General features: G+C 45.4%; 1 protein-coding gene across 1 annotated transcript in view; it reads left to right on the top strand.

Annotated features, from left to right (window-relative positions):
- Window positions 1–9,750: 9,750 nt before the first annotated feature.
- MCUB (mitochondrial calcium uniporter dominant negative subunit beta) overlaps window positions 9,751–24,735 on the top strand; it is a 112,954-nt gene continuing 97,969 nt past the window's right edge. The window contains exon 1 of the mRNA XM_066280968.1: window positions 9,751–10,127. Coding sequence (XP_066137065.1) covers window positions 10,074–10,127 — 54 coding nt within the window. The 5' untranslated portion in view covers window positions 9,751–10,073. The remainder of the gene's footprint in view (window positions 10,128–24,735) is intronic.

The raw sequence follows: 24,735 nt of genomic DNA, 5'->3' as shown, positions 1-24,735 counted from the left end.
CACTAATCAAGCAAAGTGCTTGCAGCTGGTAAACCCATGAGCAAGTCTAACACAGCTGCCCCACATTCCACAACTTTAGGGTTGCTCACCTCACAATTTATACGACAGGTTTCTTCTGTGATGGTGTCTGTGCGAGGTGTGAAGTATATTACAAAAACCAAAATGGTACAGTCACAGCAACAGAAGTACAAAACACAGATTTGGGTGAAATGACAGAGCTGTCAGCGGTACCAAAAGAGGAAAATCTTTCCCTTCTGGCAGAATACAGGCCAGAGTTTTGTCTGCAAACAGCACAGTAGTAGCTACCAGAGGCTGCCCGGGTGGGCATACCAAACCTTACTGGCCTGCATGCCAGGATCTGCTGGTTCAATGTGCAGCATAATGGGAGAACTCATTATGGGCCATAAAGAAATTACAAAGGCGCCCTTCACAATGCTGTCTCCCTGAACACTCAAGGGATAATACACTTCTACCTTAGGCAGCCAGGTGCTGGTTGCTCAGGTCCACCTCTAGCCCCCTACCCCACGGTGCCAACAAGGCCACTCATCGTAGGTGGGGGCCTGTACAGCCCAGGGCCATGTCCATTGAAGCCATTGGCCTTGGTTCGTATCTGCAACTGGATGGGAGCAGCTGCCCGGAGCAGGAGGGCCTCCACCAGAGCTGCCCCCCTGCCCCCCTCATTGAGATCTCTCATTCAAAATTCAAGTACTGTCCACAAGTGGCATATCCATCCAGTAAGGGAGCCAGTGCCCCCCCTCCTGTCGCAGTCCCTGCTTTAAGAGTCCATTATACTACTCAGTGATACGAGTAGCCTGAGGGTGGTAGGGAACATGGTACTTCCTGTCCACCCCTAGGGCTTGAGCCCATTGCCTCACCATAGAACCGATGAAATGGGTACCATTGTCACTTTCAAGGTCCAACGGCTGCCCATACACAGCTCTCAGGCGGTCCAGAGCCTGGATGACTGCCCTTTGGTTTGAGTTACGAGCGGGGTAAGCAGCAAGCAGACCGGTGGCAGTATCTACACAAGTGACTGCATATTGGTACCTATCCAACTTTAGTAAGGGTCCAATGATGTCTATCTGCCACTGTGTCAGTGGAACAAGACATCTCTGGATCTGGCCAGGTAATGCCAGTGGTCTCTGCGGGTTCTACTTGGAACACACTGCACATTGCTCACAGGCTGCAAGTACCTCTGCATAGGACACAGGTGAATTCCACACTTTAATGGTAACCTGCATTGTTTTTTGTCCTGCATGGAGCAGACACCAGTGGAGCCACTGTGCCACGTCACCTACAGGCACAGTCTCCAACCACCACACCCTTGCCAAAATGTCTGCCTCATCATTCCCAGGATGTGCTAGAGGGGCATGTCCTGTGACATGGTATACTGTTATCTGTTTCTGGTGTCCTCTTTCCCATAAGTCCTGTCACATGGCCTCACCCCATAGCAGATGGTGCATTACCATCCACTGGTTAATGTGCCAAGTAGCAATCCAAAGGGTCAGTCCATGATAGACAGCCCAGCTGTTGGTACAAATCACCAGAGGTGAAGGTTTATTACCTTCTATGGCAACTAGCCATAAGGCTCTTAATTCTGCCCATTGGCTGCTTTGGCCTGTACCTGTGTCCACCTAAATAGTCTTAGTGGTCGGATGGAAGGCTATGGCCATCCACTCGGCAGGTTGGCCCCTGCTAGAACCATCAGTATACCAGGCATCCTCAGGGATGCGCATTCACCCCCTGGTAGGGACTGACTTTATGTTCTGCCTCCTATTCCCCAGCTGCACCTGACTCTAAGGTCACATAGGTGACTGGATCCAAGACTTCCTGCAGTTCTGCTCTCAATGGGCTGATGCTAAGAGGACAGCACTGTTGCAAGTATGCACCCCACTTGGCCAGGGTGGAGGTTTGGGCTATACCACTATGGGGTTTGGTTGCCCAATCTCTCACCCATCCTGCAATAGGGTATGTGGTCTTGACTGTAACTGGAGTTGTGGTTGTAATACTCTCAGTGGCCAGGAGGGCAGCATGTACAGCTGCCAGCTGCTTCTCCACTAATGAGTAACGAACTTCAGCACCTTTCCACAACTGGTACCAAAACCCAATAGGTTGCCATAGGTGCTCTGTCTGTTGCCACAAGCCCCATCCAAACCCCTCAGGAGCATGGACATCAAGCTCACAGGGCGGATCAAACACATTTAAGGCCTGTGCCACCTTGACAGCTCTCTTAGCTGCAGCAAATGAACCTTGTGCCTGCTCAGTCCAATCCCAGCGAACCCCTTTCTGAATAAGGTGATATAAGGGATGCAGTAACTGAGCTAAATGGGGTATGAATGATTGTCAATACCCCAACAGACCTAGAAATTCCTGTAACTGCTTTACCGTAGTGGGCACAGGGTATGCTTGGATCTTATCTATAACTATATCAGGGATAACCTTTGTTTTACCCAACCAGACAACTCCCAGGACTTAACAGATAATCCAGGTCCTTGCAATTTTCCCTTATTGACCACCAAGCCACACACTTTCATATGGGATAGCAGGGTAGGGACTGCTTGCTCCAATTCTGGAAGAGAGTCACTAGTTAGCATAACGTCATACCAACTGCCTCTGGTTGTTTCCATTTAGCCAGGTCAGCAGCCACCAGCCCATGGCACAAGATGGGGCATTTAGCCCTGGGGTAATACTGTAGAGGTCCATTGCCGCCCTTCCCAAGTGAAGGCAAACTGGTCTTGACTCTCTGCAGCTATATTAATAGAGAAAAAGGCATTAGCTAAATCTGCCACAAAGTGGTATGTCCCCAACTCATGACTTAACCAATCCATCAGGTTAGCTATTCAAGGTACAGCTGCATGCAAAGGGGGAACAACTTTATTAAGTTGCCTATAATCCACTGTCATTCTCCAGGTTCCGTCTAGTTTGCGCACAGGCCACACCGGGGAGTTGTCAGGGCTGTGTGCCAGAGGGATGATCCCCACCTTTTTTAGTTTGAGGACTGTCCCAGTGATTTCTTCATAGCCGCCTGGCAGGCGGTACTGCTTTGTGCTAGTCACATGCTGAGCAACAGGTAATTGCAAGGGGGAATGTGCTGCATGTTCCCGTAACACAGCCTTCACAACTCAGACTCACAGGTGGAACTTCCTGGCTGTAGTTTCCAACCACAGTCCTTGTAAGACATCTACCCCCAAAATATATTCAGAATAGGGGGTACATATACCTAATATGACTTAGGAGGCAGTCTTCCTATCCCCAACAAAATAGTTATTGGCTTCACTTGAACAACTTGGCTCCCATACCCATCAATGGCCACTGGGGTCCCTGCAAACTGTTCTGGGTTCCCATAAAGAAGGGAACATTCGCCTGACTTGTGGTGGCGCAGTGGATGGGGCGTCGACCTGGAAATGCTGAGGTTGCCGGTTCGAAACCCTGGGCTTGCCTGGTCAAGGCACATATGGGAGTTGATGCTTCCAGCTCCTCCCCCCTTCTCTCTCTGTCTCTCTCTCCTCTCTGCCTCTCCTCTCTAAAATGAATAAATAAAATTAAAAAAAAAAAAAGAATCACACACACTTGCAAAATAAAACTAAAAAAAAAAAGAAAAAAAAAAAAAAGAAGGGAACATTCTGCACCTGTATCCACCAAGGCCAATACCCATTGTACATTAGAAGGGGACCAGTGGATAGCCAGTTCCACATGTGGCCTCCAGTCGCCGCTGTCCCTGTTAGATGAGTCTCCCTATTCAAACTGGTACAATGGGTCTTCGGGGTCCTCCTCTCCAGTGGTCTCCATCATATAATCTTGTAACTGTGCTCCCTGCACACCATTTTATTGGGTGCTGCTAGGCTGTTCTCTCAGTGGCTGGAACCTCTGTTCTGGTTTAAGCTGCTGCCAAAGCTCCAAAAGAACCTTATTAGGCTTGCCATTCAATTTCTCCCTATCTGCCCCGCTACAATCAAATCTACCTATATTTGTGTGTGGGTAACTTTCATCAAACCTGGCCATTCCTCTTGCTAGTCAGAGGGGCAGCAGCCCTCACAGCTTTGTGATTCTGTGCTGCCTCCAGCTCCCCCAAATCTGCTACCATCTGTGTAACTGCGTTGATAGGCTGGCACATAGGGGCCCAGGATAGCCACTAGTGACCCAAAAAGGGCTGATGGGGCATTGCAGAGGATAAGATTCTGCATCCCGGCCGTAAACACTTCCTCGTCTGGCCCATGGGATCCAGGATTGAAAGCAGCATTCTTCATACCTAGTTCCTGAAGGACCTTTACTAACTCACCATAGCAATACCACCTACTCACTGCCCCCGGCAAGCCCCCAGCATTCTGCCAGACCTTATGAATGGCAGCCATCACCTATTCTAATAGGGTATGGTGTCCTGGGTTGTCATGGCAGTTCTGAAGACGCTGTCTCAAGGAGGAGAGTGTGTGGTAATGGCAGCCAATTTCTCCATCTCTGTTCCAGAGAGCATGATATCACCCACCCCTATGTCCCACAACCTCAGTTGCCAGGCTGCCAGCAGCTCCATGAGTTTCTGCCTGAATTGCGCCCCCAATTCTATCAGCTCTGCCTGGGTGTAGAGCCAGACCACAGAGGGCTCCACTACCTGGCGAGGAGGCTGTGGTTGCCTCTGAGGGACTTTTGGCTGCTGGGATTTTACCTTCTTGGCAACCACCAGCTGGGCTCTGAGTCTGGGGATAGCAGTTGTGGCCAACCCTCCCCCTCAGAAGAGGAAGAGTCGGAAATGCCTGCTCCCGCTGACTCAGAGCCGCTCCACTGGCAGGAATGCAGCTCCACCTTTTGCACCCGCTTCGGCTCCTGGGGCTGCTGGCTCTCAGCCTGAAGCTGACTCTCAAGCTCTTGCACCTGACTTTCGAGCTCCTGAACCCACAGTTATTTCTTCAACAGCTGTTGCTGCCAACGTTCAGCTTCCAGTGCAAACTGCAACTCACAAACCTACAATTCCTTCAGTTCCAGGTGCCATTGGTGTTTAGCCTGCACCTCACAATGCAACTCTCAAACCCAGTCAGCCTCCCTCTCCAGTGCTGGCTCCAGTTTACGCTGTCACTGGTTCTCGGCCTGCAGTCTGACTTGCAATTCTTGGATTTGCAGCTCTTTCTCCAGTGACTGTTCCAGCTCATGCCATTGCTGCAGCTTGCTCTGCAGCGCACTCTGGAGCTTTCGACTTCAGGCCACCTCTCGCACGGAGCTCTCGGTTTCCTCTCACAGAACACCCAGCTTACTGCCTCCGAAGGACAGCCACGGGCAACCATATGCTGGAGAACAATGGCCAGTCCTCTACCCAACCCTTGAAGGGTGTTGGTGGCTCCATACTATATGCTCTGAACCCTGCCCACTGTGCCAGATGTAATGCTGGTGGCTGCGGTCAGGCAGGTTCACACTGAATTCAATCAATGTGATTCATCACATAAACAAAGGGAAGGATAAAAATCACATGATCATATCAACAGATGCAGAAAAAGCATTCGATAAAATCCAGCACCCATTTATGGTCAAAACTCTCAGCAAAGTGGGAATACAGGGAACATACCTCAACATAATAAAGGCCATATATGACAAACCCACAGCCAACATCATACTCAATAGACAAAAATTAAAAGCAATCCCCTTAAGATTGGGAACAAGGCAGGGGTGCTCCCTTTCACCACTCTTATTCAACATAGTTCTGGGATTCCTAGCCACAGCAATCAGACAAGAAGAAACAAAAGTCATCCAAAATGGAAAAGAAAAAGTTAAACTATCATTATTTGCTGATGACATGATACTGTACATAGAAAACCCTAAAGTCTCAGTCAAAAAACTACTAGACTTGATAAATGAATTCAGCAAGGTGGCAGGATATAAAATTAATATTCAGAAATCAGTGGTATTTTAATTTATTTTTATTTTTTGTATTTTTCCAAAGTTAGAAGCGATTAAGCAGTGAGACTGATTCCTGCATGCACCTGACTGGGATCCACCCGGCATGCCCACTAGGGGGTGATGCTCTGCCCAACAGGGGGCGATGCTCTCTTGCAGCAGGAGCCATTCTAGCGCCTGAGGCCAACTCTGCTCCTATGGAGCCTTGGCTGCAGAAAGGGAAGAAAGATAGAAAGAAAAGAGAGGGGGAAGAGTGGAGAAGCAGATGGGCGCTTCTCCTGTGTGCCCTGACCAGGAATCAAACCCAGAACATCCACACACCAGGCCAACATTCTATCGCTGAGCCAACTGGCCAGGGCCCAGAGATCAGTGACATTTTTATACACCAACAATAAACTGTCTGAAACAGAAATTAAGGAAACAACCCCCTTCACTATTGCAAAAAATAACCATAAAGTACTTAGGAGTAAATTTAACCAAGGAGGTAAAAGACTTATACTGTACTCGGGAAACTATAAGACATTGAAAAAAAATCAAGGAAGATACAAATATGTGGAAGCACATACTGTGTTCATAGATAGGAAGAATAAACATCATTAAAATGTCTATACTACCCAAAGCAATCTATAAATTCAGTGCAATTCCTATTAAAAACCAATGGCATACTTCAAAGATATAGAACAAATATTCCAAAAATTTATATGGAACCTAAAAAGAACCTGAATAGCCTCAGCAATCTTGAAAATGAAGAATAGCCCTGGCCGGTTGGCTCAGCGGTAGAGCCTCGGCCTAGCGTGCGGAGGACCCGGGTTCGATTCCCGGCCAGGGCACACAGGAGAAGCGCCCATTTGCTTCTCCACCCCTCCGCCGCGCTTTCCTCTCTGTCTCTCTCTTCCCCTCCCACAGCCAAGGCTCCATTGGAGCAAAGATGGCCCGGGCGCTGGGCATGGCTCTGTGGCCTCTGCCTCAGGCGCTAGAGTGGCTCTGGTCGCAACATGGCGACGCCCAGGATGGGCAGAGCATCGCCCCCTGGTGGGCAGAGCGTCGCCCCTGGTGGGCGTGCCGGGTGGATCCCGGTCGGGCGCATGCGGGAGTCTGTCTGCTGTCTCTCCCTGTTTCCAGCTTAAGAAAAAAAAAAAAAAAAAAAAAAAAAAAAAAAAAATGAAGAATAAAGTGGGAGGTATCATACTACCTGATGTCAAGTTATACTACAAGGCAACTGTAATCAAACCAGCTTGGTACTGGCATAAGAACAGGCAAACAGATCAATGGAACAGAGCTGAGAACACAGAAATAAACCCACGCCTTTATGGTCAATTGATATTTGACAAAGGAGGTGAGAGCATACAATAAAGATAGTCTCTTTAATAAATGTTGTTGGGAAAATTGGAGAGGTACTTTCAAAAAAAAATGAAACTAGACCACCAACTTACACCATTCACAAAAATAAAATCAAAATGAAAAAAAAGACTTAAATGTAAGTCGTGAAACCATAAACATCTTGGAAGAAAACATAGGCAGTAAGCTCACTGGCATCTCTCGCAGCAATATTTTTGCCGATATACCTCCACGAGCAAGTGAAATAAAGGACAAAATAAACAAGTGGGACTATATCAAACTAGAAAGCTTTTGCACAGCAAAGACACCATTAACAAAATAAAAAGACAAACCACACAATGGGAGGACATATTTGACAATATGTCTGATAAGGAGTTAATAACCAAAATTGATAAAGAACTTAGAAAACTCAACACCAGGAAAGTAAACAACCCAATCAAAAAATGGGCAAAAGAACTGAATAGACACTTCTCCAAAGAGGACATACAGATGGCATATGAAAAAATGTTCAACATCATTAATCATCAGAAAAATGCAAATTAAAACCACAATGAGATACCACCTCACACCTGTCAGAATGGCGCTCATTAATAAATCAACACACAATAAGTGCTGACGAGGTTGTGGAGAAAAGGGGAACCCTCTTGCATTGCTGGTGGGAATGCAAAGTTGTGCAGCCACTATGGAAAACAGTGGCTCAAAAAATTGAGCATTTCCTCAAAAAATTAAAAATGAAACTGCCTTTTGATCCAGCTATCCTATTTTTAGGAGTATATCCTAAAAATACCAAAACACTGATTCAAAAGAAGATATGCACCCTCATGTTTATTGTAGCATTATTTATAATAGCCAAGATCTGGAAACAGCCCAAGCGTCCGTCAGTGGATGAGTGAATTAAAAAGCTGTGGTACATGCCCTGGCCAGTTGGCTCAGTGGTAGAGCATCGGCCTGGCGTGCAGGAGTCCCAGGTTCGATTCGATTTCTGGCCAGGGCACACAGGAGAAGCGCCCATCTGCTTCTCCTCCCCTCCCCCTCTCCTTCCTCTCTGTCTCTTTCTTCCCCTCCCGCAGCCAAGGCTCCATTGGAGCAAAGTTGGCCCGGGCACGGAGGATGGCTCTATGGCCTCTGCCTCAGGCACTAGAATGGCTCTGGTTGCAACAGAGCAATGTCCCAGATGGGCAGAGCATCGCCCCCTGGTGGGCATGCCAGGTGGATCCCGGTTGAGCCCATACGGGAGTCTGTCTGACTTCCTCCCCGTTTCCAACTTCAGAAAAATACACACAAAAAAGCTGTGGTACATATACATAATGGAATACTATGCGGCTCTGAAACAGAAGGAAATCTTACCCTTTGCAATGGCATGGATGGACCTGGAAACTATTATGCTAAGTGAAATAAGCCAGGCAGAGAAAGACAAATATCATATGATCTCACTTATATGTGGAATCTAATGAACAAGGTGAACTGAAAATTGGAATAGAGGCAGAGGTAGGGGTCACAGGGAGCAGAGGGACAGTTGTCAAATGGAAGGGGAATAAGGGACTTGATCAGAGAAGGTGAAAGGATTAGTTATATTATATATATATAAAATACATAACACAAAGATACAGATAACAGGACAGAGGGAAGCGGGGAGGGAGTTAGGGAGAGGGGGAAAAATGGAGTGTAATAGAGGTCATGTGGCTGGGGGGTGAGGGTGTTATATTGAGTGGTACATTTGAATCCATATTAACACAATAAATTAAAATGAATAATAATAAAAAAGAACGCTTTGAGAATAAAAAAATCAAAATGAGGGTGTTAGGGTGGGGCCTGACTTGTGCTTTAAAAGAAGAGAAAATTTGGACACACAAAGAAACCAGGGATGGGTGGGTGCACACGCATGGGTAAGACCATGTGAAGACACAGCAAGAAGATGCAAGCCAGGGAGAAGCCTTAGGAGGAGCCAGATCTGCTAACACCTATTGTTGATCTTGGACTTCTAGCTTCCAAAACTGTGAAAACATAAATTTCCAGTTTAACGCCCCCCTAAAAAAAAGTGTTAACCATACATACACTAATTGGGATATACTTACAGTAAAGAAAAATTATTAGTTGTTGATCTGAAAGTAAAATGTAACTGGGCATCGGTGTTTTATCTAAGAACTTACTTTAAGTAAGCTATGTGATAGCTTGCTCTTAAATGTTTTATTTATTTTTGTTTATTTTCTTTGCTTTTACAAACAACAAATCTCCAAGACAAAGCATCAGATTTCCCCGTTGTTGGGAAGACCTCTAAGTTCCAGTTCCTTAGCCCTTTCAATTAAAAGTGTGCCTCCAAACAGAAGCCCCTTCAGCTGTGGGACTGTCCGAAAGAGCTCCGGGTGGGCCACCATCTGGTGAGGGACAGACCTCAGGCAGAGGTTGACCTGGGCTGGCCCGCCCTGTCCCGGGGCCAAACTACCCGAGACCCCTGACGCCGCTTTCCGCTCCCCCCACGGCTGGGACGGGAAGGCCGCTCTTAGAGCGCCCAGCGCGGGGAACTGACTGCGGGCTCCGACATCCAGGTCGCCAGGTGCGGGTTGCCGGCTGTCGCTCACTCCGGGGGAGTCCCCGGGAGGAAGGGACAGCGCCGGCGGCGCGCCGGCCTCGGAACCTGCTTCATCTCCCCACACCCTACTGTGTTTTTTATTTTTTGGTCGGAGGAGAGAAAACAGCCTGGCGCCGGGGAGGGAGCCCAGACGAGAAGTGGAAGCGGGCACACCCTCCTGCAGCCCTCCCAGCCTGCGCCGGGCCGGGAGGCGGGGCGCCCACGCGAGTGCGCTGCAGCCCCCACGCCGACGAGCCGAGGACCCGCAGGGCGCCCCGCCGGCGGGATGATGCTCCTGAGGGCTTCCCGGTCGTGGCGGCTTCGGCCGCCGACGCCCCAGGTAAGACCGCGGCTCCGGGGCGGGGGCCTCGAGCGCCGGCGGGAAAAGTTTCTGGGGGGCGCTTCTGTGGGCTGGAAGCCGAGCGGCCGGGAAGTTGACTTCATTTCCACGCGCGGGAGGACCCGACAGCGGCGGCCGGGGCGCGCCCGGGGCCGACGGCAGGAAATGCCAGGGGCGGGAGGGGCGCGGACCAGCACAGCACCCCGGCCTGACTGGGGGGCCGGGACCCCTGGGCTGCGGCCGGGAGACCGCCAGATCGCCCGGGACGCGGTTTGTCCACGTCGCAACCGTGGGCCAGAGTAAGTTTCCAGAGCCGCGTCCCGGCTCGGTGGTCGGTGCCCGGGGGGCTGATGGAACGGCGGAGCCCAGCGGGCAGACCGCCCGAGTGGGGACTGGCGGGGGAAAGTGACATCCACCCTGCGAGCCGCGAGCTCTCCCTCCCCTGAACAGGGAAGACTAACTCGCGTTTTGTTCCGAGAGCCCAGCCGGGTGAATCACGAGCGTGTGCTGTGAGTAACAGTTGGCCTGACACAGTGCACCGTGGACTGTGGGGACTGTTGCTGGGAGGAGGGAGGACAGTGATGCGCACTGAAAAAGACACAGGAAGCGGGGGACGGAGCTGCGTGAGACCGGGGCTGTGATGGAGCCCGACCTCAGCCTGCTGAGTAGACAGCCTTTTAAAAAGAACCTGTGTGCGGTTCGGGAGGGCGTCGGTAGAGAGTTTTGGTCCTCCCCACCTCCACACCCTCCTTCCCCTTATTAGATTAGTTTCGGCTGTTAAAGAGAAAAATATTTTTTATCTTTTAGCTGTGCAGTTTGAAAGAAATGCAGAAAGTAAGCAATGCCATTATCTTGTCACTTTCACTTCCTGTTTATTTTATTGTTCTGTTCTGCAAGTATTTCAGGGCCTCCGTTTGGATTGATGCAGAAAATATTTAAATGCATTTTTAAAATGCCTTCCCTGAATGTTTGAAAGAGAAAGAGGAAAGGTGTTGTTAGTAATACCTAGGAAAAGGGGCTAACTCCTTAAAATGAAAAATGGTAGATTTAATACAGTACTGTAGTTGGAGAGAGAGGCTTTTTCCACTTTGTAAATTTTACTTTTATAAATGTAACACTTTACAGTAAAAAGTAGGTATACTGAACAGTAAAAAACAAAACAAACAACCCCCCCCCAATACAAGGAACACCCTTCCTCATACACCATTGAAACATAAATGAATATTTCAGTAGCCCCCACCCCCACCTCCACCCCCATCCCCCATGATGCTCTGTTGAGGGTAGCGCCCCTGCGTGCCCCAGCAGGAACATAGATTCTCTTTTAAAAGTAGAAACATCACACAGTGGGGTTTATTAGGCCTAATCATAGGGGGACAGTGATTAGTATTTGCCCTTAGGTAATCATCTTGAAAAGCCTTCTATTTGGCTGTTTCTAGTTAACAGATTTTTAAGTCTTAACTGTTCATACTATTAGGTTATTTTGCTGAACTTGAGAAGTTGAAATACTTCCATCATTTTATTTGTGTAAGAAAAGACCCCCAAAGGACTAAAGACAAGCCTGTGAATTTGCTTTTTTATATGCTTCTTTTAAATTGTAGAAAGTGAAGAAACTGACAAATATGCTGGCTTCTTTGAGTTTTAGCTGGGACTACTAAAACATTTCCTGCAAGTAAAATTCACTGGCTGTAGGGACATTTTTCATTCTAAAGTCTCACTGTTTTGTGATTGCCCCTTTTGATGATAAGAAAAGCCTTGTGGCTAAAGACAAGTATTATTTCTATACATTTTTGCCATAAACATTCAGACTCCCAAACATTCATTTGAGCCTATGAAAACAACAGGGGTAAAAAAAGACTAATGATGTAATCTGACAGCTTGTAATGATTTGTTATTAATAGTGTCTCAGGTGAGTATTCCCAAGTAAATTTAGCTTTTTCTGAAATTATGAGTGTGCCTTTTAGTAATTTAGTAACTTTTACAATTTTCATCCTTCATATGGTAGGTCTACCAGTGTTTTGTGGGGAAAAAAAATAGTTTGTTGAAATTGGTATGTTAACAGAATTTCTTGTAAGGAACACATTTCATCTGAAGCATAAGAAAGCAGGAACATGTTGTATTACCTTTGACCAAGGCTGGCCCGGTGTCCGTGGTCCCGTTTTGGCGACAGCATCTCTGCTCTCAGCACTCTGGCTGCAGTGCTTGTCAGGGCGATCTGTGGCTCCTGCTGTCCTTTCCGTACTCTAAGATTCAGCTCTGAGTGATTATGGTGCTTGGTGAATTAGCTCCTAAACAGAAAGCCCTGGCCTAATTGCACTTTTCTTAATTTCAATTTTTTGCCGCTTAGCTTGAAAAACTGCCTTGTGCTTGATCGGGCGGTGGTGCAGCGGATAAAGTGTCGAACTGGGATGCAGAAGACCTAAGTTTGAAACCCAGAGGTTACCGGCTTGAGCACGGGCTCATCAGCTTGAGTGCGGGGGTCAATAGCTTGAGTGTGGGATCATAGACATGACCCTATGGTTGCTAGTTTGAGCCCAGAGGTCACTGGCTTGAAGCCCAAGGTCGTTGGCTTGAGCAAGGGGTCACTCAGTCTGCTGTAGCCCCCCAGTCAAAGCACATAGGAGAAAGCAATCAATGAACAACTAAGGAGCTGCAACGAAGAATTGATGCTTCTCATCTCTCTCCTTTCCTGCTTGTTTGTCCCTCTCTCTGACTCTCTCTCTGTCTCTGTAAAAAGAAAAAAAAAAAAGAAAAATTGCCTGATATGATTTCAAATCCCAAGTATAGCAGTTGAATCCCTACATAAGCTGTGTTTAAAACTTAGGAAAATCAAATGTACTTTACAGAGAAGTTTAAATATTGATTATGCCTTTTTAAACTTCTAGAAACAAAGCATGTACCAGTTTTAACTCTACTACCAAAATGCTAATTTAGAAATTCTTTTCATCTTTTGAATTTCATAGACATGTCATTCTTGTTTGACACTTTCCTATCATTCTCTCTAGTATTTGTAATTGGCACATTGTAGTCTCTTTCCTGTGGAGAGTGAATGGTTATATGTTGGTGGTTGTACTTACACTACAGAAAAGACATTGATGCTGTACTCTCAAAGTAATTCCAGACAGGTTTGTCTATTAAATATTAAACAGCATTCTCCCAGCACTTAGTACTGGGTTTTTTGTTTTATTTTAGGTTTTACTATTTATTGTAGGTGGGATTTAACCGTATTAGTGCTGTTTTACAGTAAACTCTAAGCTAGAAAATCATTTTGTATCTTGGCAGATAAATATTTGTTGAATAGGGTACCTATGAAACTGAGGTAGAAAACCTGAGGCTAATATTAGTTGATCTAAAAGCCATATAAACTGAAAGTGTTTACATTATAGAATAGAAATGAGCAGCCAAGTTAATTGGTGTTAGACGAATTGGGAAATCTGAATGCAGAATTGGTCCTGCCTCCACTTAGCTCTGTGAACTTAACCATGTCATTCAGTCTGTTTGGGCCTGTTTTGAAAACAAAGGGACTTGATCAAAAACACAACTGAACTATATAACAACCATCTTTCAGAACTGTCTGAAATCTGGCTGAACAGAAGTACTACAACTAAGTATATAAAAAAAGAAGCCACATTGAGACTGGTAGGAGGGTGGAGATGTGGAACAGGCTGGTCCCACATCCACATTTGGTGGATAAAAATCAGAAGGGATATCTCAGCTGTAGCGGTTCCCCCCAGGAGGAGTGAGGGGTTCTAGCCCTGTAACAGGACCTCCAGCCCAAAGTTCCAGTTCTGGAAATAGAAGTCCCCATAACTTCTGGCTGTAAAAACTAGTGGGGATTGTGGCTGAGATGAAGGGCTGCTGGAGTCCCAGGCAGCTTGTCTTAAAGGGCCTGTGCATGGACTTACTCCCTCTGAGAAGCACAGGAGCAGCAGCTCCAAAGGCACCATGGACATATGAGGAGAAACTGAAGTGTCAGGCATCAGAATGAGAGCTGGTGGGGCAGCTTTCTCCCAGACGGAAGTGCTGGCAGAGGCCATTGTTCCCTTTCTGAGACTTTTCCCCCCAGAGCTGTCAGAGAAGTGCCATATCTGAGTCTCCACCAACTTGGCTATCACTGTTCATTCTGCCCTAATGATTGCCCTACCAACTTGCAGGCCCACCCAGGCTGTTTCCAGTAGCTTTTCCATATGAATGGCCTGTCTTGGCTCATGGCTGGGAGTGCCTATTGTAGGGCTGGAACCCCTCACTACCCCCTGTCGGGGGCGAGGGGGGCTCCACAACTGAGATATCCCTTCTGATTTTTATCCACCACACGTGGGTGTGAAACCAGCCTGTTCTGCATCTCCATGCCTCCTACCAGTCTCAGTGTGGCTTCTTATATCCTTAGCTGTAGATTTAAAGCAGTTCTGAATGATGGTTGTTCTGTAGTTTAGTTGTGTTTAGGACTTTCCTAAAATCTCTCAAACAAGTAGCATCTGGTCTCAGCATGCCCCATACTGCTCACTAAGTAGCGCCAGGCCTGGCAGTAGGGGCAGATGGCCTTGGTTTGCAGCTTTGCCTCTCCTGGACATCTCTGAGCCCAGCACAAGTAGTGGCCATCTGCAGGGTGCTTTGTTGCACATGCTGGCTGGTCCCAGGCAGAACACTGGCGGTGGCTGGCATTGGCCTGCTCCTCTTGGGAGACCCCAGCGCCAGTGTACCTAGTGCATAGCTTCAGACCACGTCAAAGCATCACACAACCGCCTCCACAAGCAACACACTCAAGGGCCAGACTCAGCAGTTCCCAGAGCCCTGCTGAAGTAAGTCCCGCTCTGTGAGGTGGGCCTCTGCACAGTGGATCCTGCACTGTGGTCGGTGGTCGCAGCCCAGTCTTTGCAGACTTTTGGCCTGGGAGTAAATCCCTCCCATGGACATGCCAACACCAATCACGGCTCAACTACAACAGGAAGGCACACACAACCCACACAAGGGATACACCTGGAGTACTCAGCTCAGATGATCAGAAAGACTGCCAGTGGATCCCACAAACACCTACTACGTAAGGCCACTCTACCAATCCCAGGAAGCGTTGAGGCTCTGTAGAAACACAGGCAGGCTGCTGAAATGAGACAAAGAAACATGTCCTACAATGAAAGAACAGAACAAAGCTCCAGAAAAAGAACTAAACAAAATAGGTACAAACATTCCATTAGATGCAGAATTCAAAACAATGGTTGTAAGGATGCACAATGAACTTAGAGGAAGAGTAGATGAACTTAGAACTGCAAAAGCATAAAAAAGGACATGAAACTCATAAGAAAGGAACAGTGAGAAATGGAGGGATACACTAACTAAAATGAATTTACAGGGAATCACAGTAAAGTAGATAAAGGTGAGAATCAGAACAGTGATTTGGAATATGAGGAAGCAAAAAACACCCAATCGAAACAGCAAAGAGGAAAAGAATCCAAAAAAGGATAGCATAAGGAGCCCTGGGACAACTTTAGGCTTACCGACATTTGTATCATGGGAGTGCCAGAAGATGAGAGAGCCGGAATTGCAAAGCCTATTTAAAAACATAATGATGGAAAACTTTCCTAACCTGGTGAAGGAAATAAATAGACCTAGAAGTCTAGGAAGCGTGAAGAGCCCCAAATAAGATGAATGCAAAGAAGCTCACACCAAGACAACATAATTTAAAAGCAAAAGGTTAAAAACAATGAGAATCTTAGAAGCAGGAGAAAAGCAGTTAGTCACCTACAAGGGAGCTTCCATAAGAAATCTCAACAGAAACTTTGCAGGCCAGAAAGGACTGGCAAGAAATATTCAAAATGATGAAAAGCAAGAATCTATAACCGAGATTACTCTACCCAGCAAAGCTGTAATTTATAATCGAAGGACAGAAAAGAGCTTCCCAGACCGGAAAAAGTTGAAGGATTTCACCCCCACCAAACTAGTATTACATGAAATGTTAAAGTCTTCTATAAGAAGAAGAAAAGATAAAAATATTAAAAAATGAACAATAAAATGGCAATAAACATATCTAACAACAATTGGATCTAAAAAACAAAATAAATAAACAAGCAGAACAGAAAGACTTACAGATAACAGAGAACATTTTGATGGTTGCCAGATGGAAGAGGGTTGGGTGAGAAAGGTGAAGGAATTAAGAAGTACAAGTTGGTAGTATCAGGATAATTATGGGCATGTAAAGTATAGCATGGGGAAGAGAGTCAATATTCTAATAACTATAGTGTCAGATGGGGATGAGATTTATCAGGATGATCACTTAATATGTTATATAATGTTTAATCACTGGGTATACACCTGAAACTAATATATTTATGTCAACTGTAATTGAACAATAAAAACTAACTTAAAGAAAAAACAAAGGGACTTGTCTAATTGGTCTCAAAAGTCCTTTCCATGTCTAAAATTGCTGTTTTGTTATTTTACCAGTATGCCAGTGTCAGAGTGGTTCTTTTAGTGATTGAAAAATCCTTTTATGATCTTAGGCAGTCAGTCGAGTGGCAGTTTCACCTAGTGTTATAACTTTTCCTTTTCAAAACAAATTGACATTTATTTGCTGGGGGACAACATGTCATAATAGAATAGATTAAGTCTTGCTCTAATACTTCATTCTGTCATTATTGGTGTTTTCATCTGTGAAATGCTACTTATTCAAGGGTATATATAGCATTAGAACCCTAAAACCATTTTATATTAGACATCTTGAACTAACCTACAGGCTATAAACCAGTGGATCATAATGATCTTAGACATTCTGAAAGTACCTTCTCTTTTGATTCTGTTTAATTTACCACAGTATTTTCCTGGGTTTAAAAACTTAGGCCTTGGCCGGTTAGCTCAGTGGTAGAGCGTCGGCCTGGCGTGCCGAAGTCCTGGGTTCGATTCCCGGCCAGGGCACAGAGGAGAGGCGCCCATCTGCTTCTCCACCCCTCCCCCTCTCCTTTCTCTCTGTCTCTCTCTTCCCCTCCTGCAGCGAGGCTCCATTGGAGCAAAGATGGCCCAGGCGCTGGGGATGGCTCCTTGGCCTCTGCCCCAGGCGCTAGAGTGGCTCTGGTCGCAATAGAGCGACGCCCCCTGGTGGGCATGCCGGGTGGATCCCGGTCAGGCGCATGCGGGAGTCTGTCTGTCTGTCTCTCCCCGTTTCTAGCTTAAGAAAAATACAAAAAAAAAAAAGAATATAAAAACTTAGCAGTTCTCTGTTCTCTGCACTGTGTATTATGACTGCATAGTATGGGACCCCCTACCCAAATGTTTTCACTGAATCTTCCACATTGGGATCTCTTCTAAGAAACAGCCCTATGAAATGTAGTCAATTAAAAGGTGCCCTTTAAAAGGACCCATGGGACAAATTGCTGTCTAGAATTAGAATTGAGTTTCTCCCGAGCAGAGTCGGGGTTTGTTGTCCAGACAGCAAATTGAATAAGCAGTGGTGTTTTCTCTGTGAGCTTGCTGCCAGGAAGATTAGGGGTCAAATTTTAGACCTACCTTCTAAAAATGTGAAAGACCTTATGATATGCATTTTATGTATTTGCTATACTCCTAGTTTTCATCTACTCTACCTTCATTTTTTCCTTCATTTGTGTTATTGTCTATTTTTCTGTGGCCGTGCTTTAATGGGGGAAAGTGATATATAACTAAGATTGTAAGAAATTTTTAAAATCAGCTCTTTGGTGTTTGAACAAATATATGCCAAGTAGTTCTGTATCAAAATATGGCAAACCAATATCTTGTTCAAGCAGTTTCCTTGGTGTTTCACCCATAGAAAGTGCCCAGTATTGATTGCATCGAATTGAATTGCTGTAAGAACTGAATTTTGGCACTGCCTCTCTCAAAGAAATGCGGTGGTACTGAAGTTGTTCACTCTCCTCTCACATTTCCTTTTTTCTTCCTCCTACCCTTACCTTCCCTAAATCTTCCTATTACTTTGCTACCTCTGCTATCCCCACCTGAGTTAAAATATAGTTTGGGACAACAATCAAGACTTGTAAATCTTTATTCTGAGAGTTTTTTATTTTATTAACTCATAAATGGTGTTATTTGATTTTAAAATATTTTTACCTGAGTTATAAGTCCATCACAAAGGGCATAGAAAGCATTGCAGTCTAAGCTTTTCTTTGGCAGCTCTTTGGAGGATAGATTTCTGTCTAGGGTTTACAGTATTGGTGAAAAATCATGTACAAAATCTGTACTATTAACAAAGTCTACTGAAGAGAATTTCTCTGAATAGATTTGAGGGCAAGAAATAGGATAGTGAAAAGAAAAGCAAGAGATGGAACTAGAGTGGACATATCTGTAGCCTATGAGCAGAAACAAAAAGTGACATTAAACCTCATATCAAGAAACTGACATGCCCTGGCCGGTTGGCTCAGTGGTAGAGCGTCGGCCTGGCGTGCAGAAGTCCCGGGTTCGGTTCCCGGCCAGGGCACACAGGAGAGGCGCCCATCTGCTTCTTCCCCCCTCCCCCCCTCCTTCCTCTCTGTCTCTCTCTTCCCCTCCCGCAGCTGAGGCTCCATTGGAGCAAAAAGATGGCCCGGGCGCTGGGGATGGCTCCTTGGCCTCTGTCCCAGGCGCTAGAGTGGCTCTGGTCGTGACAGAGTGACGCCCCCTGGTGGGCGTGCCGGGTGGATCCCGGTCGGGCGCATGCGGGAGTCTGTCTGACTGCCTCCCCGTTTCCAGCTTCAGAAAAATACGAAAAAAAAAAAAAAAAAAAAAAAAAAGAAACTGACAGGTGTGCAAAGCTATATTGTGTCAAACATTAGGGAGGAGAGTCTTCAAGATTGATAAGGGTCAGCCCACAGTGTGAGTTATACCTGAGGGTCTTATAGTATTAAGATTGAGTAGGTGGTTTAGTTTGTACAACTGCTATGGACACAGGTGGTAATCCTATTATATTTTTTCAACTCTACTGAGAACTGTCAACTGTTTAGTTGTGGTAGGATATTTATTTATTTATTTATTTATTTATTTATTTATTACAAAGAGACAGGAAGGGAGATGAGAAGCATCAACTCATAGTTGTGGCGCTTCTGTTGTTCATTGGTTGCTTTTCATATGTGCCTTGACGGGGGTGGGGAGGTGGGGGGGACTCCAGTGAACCTGTGACCCCTTCCTCAAGCCAGCGACCTTGGGCTTCAAGCTAGTAACCCCACACACAAGCTGGTGAGCCCATGCTCAAGCCAGTGACCTTGGGGTTTCTAACCTGGGATTTCAGCATCTCAGGTTGGTGCTCTATCCATTGAACCACCATTGGTCATGCTCAAATCACAGTTCTGGGACGTAAAGATAAATCAGCTTATTTGCCAGCTCTTAGGCATAACAGTAAATAATAAATGCCCTGCTGTTTTTCTGACTGTGTGTGTGTGTTTGCATTCATGTTTGGCTGTCCTTTTTACTAGACATTTTATTTGTTTTTGGTATAGCATTTCCCTCATAGGCTGAGTAGAAAATTTAAACAGGGGAGTTTAAAAGGTATTGATAAATAACTGCTTTTTGTGCCAGTAATGCAGCTAGAATATAAACCTGCATTTTTATTAGAGAGACTGATGGTAATGTGACCATATACCTGGAAAAAATTAGTTTTAGAAAATGTTTCACAAACATCAACATAGCATTGGCTCACTAAGCTCTCGGTAGAAGATACTATAACATTTTATAGTCTGATAACTCATTTCTGCAACTCTGTTTTGGGAATGTTTCAGATAATGTCTAATATAGCAATTTTTACTTTTCAGAACAAAGTATGGTTTCTTTTGACCTGGTAAATACCCTGTTATAGGTTTGTAATTAGGCTTGAAAACAAGTAACAGTTGATTCAGAAATCATGTTCTGGCATCATACCTCCAGTCACACTTTCTGTTCCAGGCCTTACGCCGCCCCCGGTCAGTCATGCTAGATTTATACCTCTTCTTGTGGTTGCTCATGTATTTTCACCCCTTCCTCTTTTTCATTTTTAGTTTTTAAAGATTTTTTAAAAAATTATTCATTTTAGAGAGAGGAGAAAAAGAGAGGGGGTGGGAGGAGCAGGAAGCATCAAATCCCATATGTGCCTCGACCAGGCAAGCCCAGGGTTTTGAACCAGCGACCTCAGCGTTCCAGGTCGACCGCTTTATCCGCTGTGCTACCACAGCTCAGGTTTCACCCTTCCTCTTAATGTTCATGGTGTTCTGGGTAGCATTGTCTCCCTTCCATCACCCTCTTGAATTCTATTCTTGCTCCAAGGGTGAGTCCAATACCCACTCACCCTCATGCTACCACCCCACCGCCCCATTCCCAAAGCAGAGTCGCAGAATGACATCCCTTTTCACTCCCACGGCGCTCACAAGGCTGACTTCATTCTACCGTGCGTTCCGGTTAGCTGTGCTGCTGTTATTTTCCCACCTGCATTCTCCCAGCACTGTGTGGTCAGAACTATTTCTCTTCTCTCATGGCCTCTGTCCTGCCACAGTAGGTGAATAATAAAGGCTTGTTGGGGAGAGGAATGAATTAATGAAGAAGAACCTAATATTAAATAGACTTCCTTAATGGTGTGTTCTCTTCAGGTCTTACCCTTTTAATTTCCTCTTCTCTACTTAATCTAGTCAGGGCATCACCTGAAGCGTTTTTATCTACTTTTTATGATATGAACCTTGGGTAATTGGAGATTTTTAGAAAGTTAACCAAAATAGTCTTCATATGTATTGTATTTTTTATTAAAGAAAGAAGTAGTCTTAAATGAAATTTTGGTTAATTGCTTTATTTCCACATCAGAATATTTGAAAGACATAATTAATGTAATTTAATGAAACTAATTCTGTAAGGACAGCCTATTGAATGAGTATTTTCTTGCTTGTTTTAAAGGGGGGTGGGGCCTCGGTGGAGATGGCAGAGGTCAGGGACATGGGGATAGAAGGAGACGTTGCCAGGGCCAGAGGGTGCGCGGTGCAGTGGGCATCTGGTAGTTTGTTGAGTTGTACGCCTGAAACCTGTATGGCTTTGCAAACAAGTGTCATCCCCAATACATTCAATAAAGTTAAAAAACAATAAATTGTGGTGTTGATTTAGATGATTACATGGAAAGGCAGCACTTGTCTCCACAGATAAGGGCTTCTCTGAACGGGATTCTGAGAGTATTAAAGCATATTGGTTTTGGATTTGTGAAGTGCTGTTTTGTGATTGCCAAAAATGATCTGTGTTAGAACTAAAAGTTTAATCATTAAAACTTAAATAATTTAGAGCATTTATTTTAAAATCAATTATAAAAATGCTTATAAGATAACTACTTCTGGGAGAAGTATAAATTAAACTTTTGGAAAATAAAGCCCCCAAAAGGAATATAAATTTTGATTAGGGAACATGTAGGTCTTTTCCTGTAATAATACCTCTGTTACCATTCAGAAGTAGAGCATACTCTCCTTTGGGTTATGGGTGGCCATCAGGAGAATGATCTCCCATTGGTCCTGCAGTGCTTGGGAGCAGGGTAAGGGAGGCCCCTAAGAAAGGTGTACAGCAAAATTTGTTGAATACTGTTGAATGTTCACATACTGGATAGGTAATCTTGCATAGAGGTTGTCATCATTCATTTGATTTATTTCTACAACCTAAAATCTAAGGTTTTTGAGTGTGAATAGGGACTTTTTATAAATCTAGAACGTTCATGCAGGGACTGTGGCCATTGTGCCAATATTTCAGGACTTTTGTAGCAAAATGGCTAAGAGGATGGTGATGGACGTTCCAGCTGTTACCCGAGACTTTGCTACTACTTGTGCTGCCACCACCCTCACCAACTCCAAGACCTGGTTCTGGCATGATTCCTACGAACATTTTAACTAAGTGTTGGAGTCTCTCTCCCGTCCGGAGCAGGTTGGCCTCCTTTGGCATGTAGACGCCACTTCTCATGCCTTTGGTCTTTCACAGCTAAGTCCTAGTCTCTGAATTTTTAATTGCCCATATTTTCCTTGTCCCAAGAGTGGGTTTTGCCTTTTTTTTCTTTTTCTTTTTTTATGAGAGAAAGTTTATTTAGAAAGTCACAGAGGTAGAAGTGCGCCATAGAAGAAATGGGCTCAGGAAACAAGTTACAGAGGCAAAAGAAGGGCCCTTGGAGCTTAGGAAAGAGAAAGGCAAGGACCGTGTCCCTGGGGTGGGGGATGGGCAAAGTCCCGGCAGGCTCCATAGAGAGAGCTTTACCAGGTCCTCGTCCTGAGGTCTCTGAAGGTGGGGATCTTAGACGAGGTTTTCAATAGACTATTCGTCAGCTTTCCAGGTGTGGCCTTTCAGGTCATGGACTCTACTGATTGGTTGCTGCCAGGACAGGGTCATTAGTCAGTGCATCTGGTCCTGATCTCAGTGGTGTCTGGCTTTGAAGCTTTTCTGGGCCTGGAGCTGGGGCTTTGCCTTTTATCTAAGCCTTGAGATCTCAGTGGAGGCGTTTTGGTGACTCATGCTAAATCTGAAAGCTTGCCGCCTGTTGCCTCATGAGGGTCAAAATAAATACCAGAGACAATAAATACTAAAAGAATTCAGAGAAAGAATGTTATAAGAGTTGAGAAGAGGTGTGATTTCAACTAAGCTCTGAGAACAGGCTAAGGACATATTTGAGTGGGGAAAATGGGCATAAGCACAAAGAGAAGAGGTGTTTACAGTCTGATCAGATTGCAGGAAGTATTCCCTGTGAAATGTGCTCCTTAATCTGACCTGAATTAGAGTTTCAGATAGACATCATCTTAAAATCTCACAGGAATTATGTTGTGGGGAACACAGCTGTGTTAGGCTTACTCGCTTGCACTTTGCATGATTAGTGCATGAGCGTGTGGCAGAGCCACATGTGTAGCTATATAAGACTACAGGTACTTTCCCTCAGGTTGGATCACTGCCCTGCCATCATGAGGCACGGATTGCTTGCCCACCATGGTGAAGGGGCCACTTTTGTGAATCGCTTGCTTGCCACTGTGAGAAGCAGTTTTCCCCTTGCCTGTCTGCTTGCCTGCCGTTGTGAGACAAATAAACAGGAATGGCTCAACGCTTTCTGACCCCACAGTTCCTCTACCGCCTGCCTGCATCTAGTGTGAACCTGCCTGGCCTCCGTCACCGGCATTATATATATTTACTGAACTAAACTGTCACAAACTGCTATCCTGCAAAGTATGTGGAATGCACTTTGTAGTTGAGGCTAGGCAGGTTCACACGAATTCGGGCAGGCGGTAGAGCAGGGGTCCCCAAACTTTTTACACAGGGGGCCAGTTCACTGTCCCTCAGACCGTTGGAGGGCCAGACTATAAAAAAAACTATGAACAAATCCCTATGCACACTGCACATATCTTATTTTAAAGTAAAAAAAACAAACAAAATGAGAACAAATACAATATTTAAAATAAAGAACAAGTAAATTTAAATCAACAAACTGACCAGTATTTCAGTGGTAACTATGCTCCTCTCACTGACCACCAATGAAAGAGGTGCCCCTATTGGAAGTGCGGTGGGGGCTGGATAAATGGCCTCAGGGAGCCGCATGCGGCCTGTGGGCCGTAGTTTGGTGACCCCTGCGGTAGAGGAACTGCAGAGCTGAAAAGCGTCAGGCCACCCCGTTTATTGGAGGCTTGCAGAGATAGGCCAGTGAATAACACAAAGGAAAACCGCTTTTTGCTGTGGAGGGCAAGGGATCAAGAAAACCACCCCTCATGGTGGCGGCTGAGGGAATCAGGGAACCACATCTCATGGTGGTGAGAGAGCGATCAGGAAGAATCTCCCCCAAGCAAAAGCACCCATAGCTTTTCATAGAGACACACACGTGGTTTTCTGTCACGTGCTCAGGCACTAATTGTGCAAAGAGCTTGCAGCCAGGAAGCCAGTGAGCAAGCCTAACACAGCTGTTTTCCCAACACATTGTTTCTAGAAAAAACTAATTCTCTGTTCTTATCAGTTTGGAGAATTCTTAGCTAAGACATGCTACATTAAATGGTTTTTTTTTTACTATAAACTTTTGGGACTTTTACTTTGCTAATGGGCACTGGGACAATATGAGAGTGGGAAAGAGGTTGATCACAGACCTCTTTCATTCTACAGTATTCCTAATAAATTCTTTCAAAATAGTGGTCCACAGAATACATTTGGGAAACATTACATTAACAAATTAGATTGGGGATGGATTATGTGGAATGATACATGAAATCCTGTTACTTCCTAGCCTTACTTTCTCAGGCATAACTAATATTGCTACTCTGGCTCTAGTGTATTGGACCATTCCTAAATGCTAAATTCTTCAGCCTTTTTTGCAGCCAGCATGTGACCAAGTTCTAGATATTCTATATGATATGGAAGTGCAGCTTCTACTTTACGTCCTTAATTAGAGACCTGAGTTATCCCTCAACCCTTGTCTCCCTCCCATGGGCTGGAATGCATATGTGGAAGGGGTGAGCCAGCTGGACCTCACCGGGGCATACAACCCTCTAGATCAGGGGTCTCAAACTCGCGGCCCGCGGGCCGCATGCAGCCCGCTGAACAATTTTGTGCGGCCCACAGACTAATCCATGAAGTTCAAAATATTTTGGATAAAATTAAGTAAGCTTAGGGGCCTACTTGTATTTTTCATTTCTCTAGCATCCTAGCTAGATATTAGCTTAGTTAACAG

Source organism: Saccopteryx bilineata, chromosome 5, assembly GCF_036850765.1.
Source record: "Saccopteryx bilineata isolate mSacBil1 chromosome 5, mSacBil1_pri_phased_curated, whole genome shotgun sequence".
NCBI classification, from domain to species: Eukaryota; Metazoa; Chordata; class Mammalia; order Chiroptera; family Emballonuridae; genus Saccopteryx; species Saccopteryx bilineata.
The sequence above is the reverse complement of the archived record's forward strand: the minus strand, read 5'-3'. Positions and strand labels throughout refer to the sequence as shown.